The sequence below is a fragment of the Penaeus monodon genome, unplaced genomic scaffold (assembly GCF_015228065.2).
Source record: "Penaeus monodon isolate SGIC_2016 unplaced genomic scaffold, NSTDA_Pmon_1 PmonScaffold_101, whole genome shotgun sequence".
NCBI classification, from domain to species: domain Eukaryota; kingdom Metazoa; phylum Arthropoda; class Malacostraca; order Decapoda; family Penaeidae; genus Penaeus; species Penaeus monodon.
This window is the reverse complement of record NW_023638715.1, coordinates 161,911-166,910: the sequence shown is the minus strand read 5'-3', so window position 1 is coordinate 166,910 and position 5,000 is coordinate 161,911. Positions and strand designations below refer to the sequence as shown.

General features: G+C 36.3%; 2 protein-coding genes across 2 annotated transcripts in view; both read right to left on the bottom strand.

Annotated features, from left to right (window-relative positions):
* Positions 1 to 5,000, bottom strand: part of LOC119568606 (cullin-4B-like) — a gene marked incomplete at its 3' end in the record, with an annotated part of 61,959 nt that overhangs the window by 28,855 nt on the left and 28,104 nt on the right. The window contains 1 exon segment of the mRNA XM_037917143.1: positions 4,538 to 4,754. Coding sequence (XP_037773071.1) covers positions 4,538 to 4,550 — 13 coding nt within the window.
* LOC119568607 overlaps positions 4,817 to 5,000 on the bottom strand; it is a 20,019-nt gene continuing 19,835 nt past the window's right edge. The window contains exon 5 of the mRNA XM_037917145.1: positions 4,817 to 4,822. Coding sequence (XP_037773073.1) covers positions 4,817 to 4,822 — 6 coding nt within the window. The remainder of the gene's footprint in view (positions 4,823 to 5,000) is intronic.

Genomic DNA, 5,000 nt, shown 5'->3' with positions numbered 1-5,000 from the left:
ATACCTAAATATATAGAAATTATGCTGGTATAAATACTCTCAATAACCCATAATCTAAAGATTGACAGTAGGGAGGGTTTGAATGGTACCAGGGAAATTGTGGGTAAAAAATGATTGTATACAGAGAACTGGTTGATATATAGTCAAATGCAAAGGCTTTTGGGCCCCCTGCAACTTCCTTGGGGAACGAATACCCCCCCTCTTCTTGGACAACAAAGAATCCACTGTATAATACAGTGGGGCAGAGCGTAGTAAAGACTCGCAATCGGGCGCTCTTGCATGTCAATCTACTCTCTACCAGTCATGATTACAAACAGGATACTGTCTTTCATTGCAGGGATTGGAGGGCGTAGCCCCCAGGGGGCTACTGACAATATAGTGACTGATTCTGTGTATGTTTCTCATATTTTAACCCACAATTTCCCTGGCATCTTTCATTCCCCCCCCTGTTATGGGAGCCAATGATGTAGGGTTTATGGGGGTTCCACCACAAATGTCCTATATCTTTGGGTAGTAAAGGGTGAGAGAAATCCACTGATACCAATATCGTCAAGATTGATAATGTGAGGGTATTCTGAATATTTATCCAACATTCTTTAAAGCATTTGATCAAGCTGCAATCTGGTTAATTTTTCAATTATGACAATTGGGTCTTCCCAGACAATAGTTATATCATCAAAATTTATTCTAGTGTGATGTGAACGAATCTGATGATCCTTTCAATTACAATCACAACCGACTATACTGATGTGATAAGTCCTGCTTCCTGGAAAGGGCAGAAATATATCTGGGAAATCAAGGGGTAAAACAGGTTGAAATATGAAGAAAATGCTTGATATTGACTGATGAAACTCTACAGATGTCCCGCACTATATCTTGGAATGTCATGTGATAGAATCATTCAGACCACCTAAATGCGGTATAAAGAATATGTAAATATTAAATTTCATCTGATACACTGGAAGCTATGCTCGTACTATATCCTAAATTTACTATGTAAAACTGCTGTAAACAAATAACTGTGCTATGTAAACACAGTGGCAAAAGCATATCAAAGTAACATTCCTTTTGTGTGATGTATGATTTATATCTTTATTTTATTATGTACAATTACAGTAGTCACAGAATACTGTGCTATGTCAAATATATGTAAAACTGTAATCACGATTGCCCATGCCTGAGCAGATAGCCAGGGTGGTAAATAAACTTATTTAACTTACTGACTGACATGCCAACTTCCAAAAAAAAAAAAAAAAAAAAACTCTATGGCAATCAAACCCACTGTTCAGTAATCGCTGAAACAAATAGGCTTACAATTACTATTCCTCCTTACCTTGAGCACCACTTTAAATCACGTATTTATGACTGGTATAACGATTACACAGTAATGAGTGTTGATAAATCTTCCATGAACATGATGAAAGTGGTCACTGATTACTACAACACCTGGGTCTGTCCAAAGAAAACCTTCAAGAACAACTCACAATGCTCCAAAGAACGTAAGTGGGTTGGTGACCCTACACTGAACAAAAGCGAGTTCAGGAGCTTTTTGATATCTACAAGCAGGACAATACCCATGACAACCTTAATCTTAATCTACGGGAATTAAAAACTTATTTCAGAAATTAACACTTTGTACAGTTCCTACAAAGCATTAATAATAACACCTCAATGTCTGAGGTCTGAAAAAAAAAAAAAAAAAAAAAAAAATTAATTGACTCTCAGGCAAACCAACTAACATCCTGCAGTTCCATAGTCCTCTTGCCCACGCAGATATGTTCCTTAGTTAATTGGGCTGGAGCATCCAGCTCACTTCTCCCAAATATTAAGAATCACCTTAGTCAGTCTAAAATTGCAAGTCAATTTGCCATTGAGATTGAATGTTCTGATACCAACCCTTCAGACCTTGCTGAGATCACTGAGTGGGAAATGAACAATGCACTGATCAAAGGATAAGCGTCCGCCCCAGGTGACGATGGAATTACCTATAGTGTCCTCCACCTTTTAGCTCAGGTACCTCTTCTGCACCTATACAGGTTAAGTTTTCACAAGGTATTCTGCCTGGCCCCTGGACGGGCAGTCTAATCATCCCTATACTGAAATCAAACACTGATAAATACCGACCAATTTCACTAACCTCATGTGTATGCAGTTCTAGAAAGGACTCAGGTACAGGTTACATGGTAAATTATCTCACAGACTGTACGGATTTCTATAGGAATGTAGCACACAACACTATTTTGGAGAGTATATTTCAAACTCTAATCCAAGGAAGCACATTGTTTTTCTTGACCTTAAGTGTCAGCTTTTAACATTGCAAACAAGGAAATTATCCTAGAACAATTAGTAAGCTTTGGCATCTGGGGATAGATATTGAGCTGGATTAGAATGTTTTCTTTCAAACAGATCTGCAAGTGCCACTTCACAATCTTTTGAACTTGGAATGCCACAGGGAGTTCCTATGCCCTATGCTATTTAATGTCCTCATGCACAAGCTGGTGGAAGATATCCCACTTGGGGATGGTGAATCCATTATATGCTATGCTGATGACATATGTGTCAGAGCATCATCATAAGAGAGGATGCAAATAATTTTTGACAAACTCACAACAAAGGTTCATGTGTGTTGATTAGTCATCTCTGCTGAGAAAACAATGGCTCTCAACCCATGAATCATACCCCCACCCACTTTTTGCATAAAAGAGACTGGGAGAGATTGAAACCGTTGAAAGTTCTTGTCGGAAGAGAACATGGCATTAATGTTAAGCTCACTAGACTATTTTATTTGGCTTTTATAAAGTTAGTTGTAGACTACCATGCACTGCACTTGTTGCAGTGTAAGGAATCAGAAATAAAAAACTTGGAGGTAGTGCAAAATGAAGCTATGAGGATTATCCTTGGGTGCCCCAAGAACAGCAAAGATAGTGAACATGAGATCAGAATTAAACTTACCCTCCATTTCTGATAGAATAATATTTATTAACCCCATATTTGGGGTCAAAGCTCGGAGGGAACCCTTGTATCACATAAGTAGGCGTAACTAATCACATACATGCACGCCCTCTGATACACAAAATCTCCATGAACATTACAAACTCAATGTTCCAATTAGTAAAATTCCAAAAGGTCAATCCATTCCACCAAGGAAGAATTCAACACTGATTGTGCACCTTGCATGTCTTCCACCACAACAACAACAACAAATAAAACAGTGTACATAACTGCGTAACATAACTTATGCAACAGAGCTCAATTTCAACATGTAATTTGTTTGGATATCATCTCATGTTGGTATACACAAGCACGACCATGAAGACAAACTGTTGTAGGAAGCCTGCAGCAAAGATACTGTGAACATAGATCTTGGGATGCCTCTTGCTAGGGTTGCACATATATTGAAAAGTTCTCATATGAAAGAACTAGATCTGATGAATGCTCAAAGGCCTGAAAGCTGTACTATAGGGCACTACAATCAGTATAGAGATAGCAAGCCTTCCAATGGGTGGCAACAAAGTCAAACCAGACAGTGTGATGTGATTATTGCCAGAATACGTTTAGATTACAGAATGTACTGGCAACTGCATGATGCAAGAAGTGCAGATGAATCTAGATGTAGACTGTGTAACGAAGAAAAACGCTTGAGCACTATATCTCGGAATGTCATGTGATACAGCCTTTCAGACCACCTAACATGAGGTATAAACAATGTGAATATCTTACTTCATCTGATACAATGGAAGATATACTCATACTATATCCTAAATTTAATTTGTAATAACTACCATAAACAAATAAGTGTTATGTAAAAACAGTGGCACTATGTCAGATATATGTAAAACTGTAATCATGATGCCCATGCCTGAGAAGATAGCCAGGGTGGTAAATAAACTTACAATGTACAATGGTAATTGTACAATCCATCCTAGTCAATAAACCAACCTAACTTTAACCCCATGGGCTTTATTCACTACAATCTATATAATCCTTAACTGGGGTATCTGTCCCCTGGACACCTGTGCGATGTACACAATATATTCTCAATATTCCCTAGCCAGGGGGTTCTGCCCCCTGGACCCCTGTGGGTTTAATACAATATGATTTATATATTCCCTAGCCAGGGGGCTATGCAGGGATAAAACCACATACCTTTATATAGTGAAACACCAATCTTTTCTTCATTTCCGTGTATGGTCTAAATTGCTTGTTTTCTATTTATTTTATTTAATAATTATTATCATTATTATTATTATTGTTATTATTATTATTATTATTATTATTATTATCATATATATATATATATATATATATATATATATATATATATATATATATATATATATATATATATATTATATATTTTTTTTTTTTTTTTTTTTTTTTTTTTTTTTTTTCTTTTTTTTTGGGGGGGGGGGCATTTGAGGCACCTGATGGGCTCAAATATAATGTCTATATATATAATAAAGTTTATTTCTTCTGTATAGCCACTATATGACTTTAAAAATGACCCAGAATCGACGCAACACAAAACATTTCTCACCTGCATTTATCATGGATTGGCGTTTCACAGCGCTGTCAAATCTTTCTTTCTTTCTTTCTTCTTTTATAGGGTTTTAGACTATATAGCAGCCTATATTCCCTGGATTTTTCTTTATGGTTCTTCTCTGTTTTCAGATTGTCTATTATTCTTGTTCTTTGTAGGAAGATTTTTGTGTGTCTCAAGATATAATACTTCTTTATTGTTGGTTGATCAGCACCTGTAATTAATAAGTTCAGGTCAGGATTTTGTATTTTCATTTTGCTTAGTGATTGTATTAGTTTAGCTCTGTAGGAGTTAAATCTTGGACATTGTAAGATTAAATGTTCTGGTGTCTCTTCTTGGTTATTGCACCATCGGCACATTGGGTCAGTCTCCATTTTTAATTTATATAGGTGTTTTTTGAGTCTTGTGTGTTTTGTCATTATTCTTGCAATGCTTACATCTATTTTTCTGTTTTTTATTT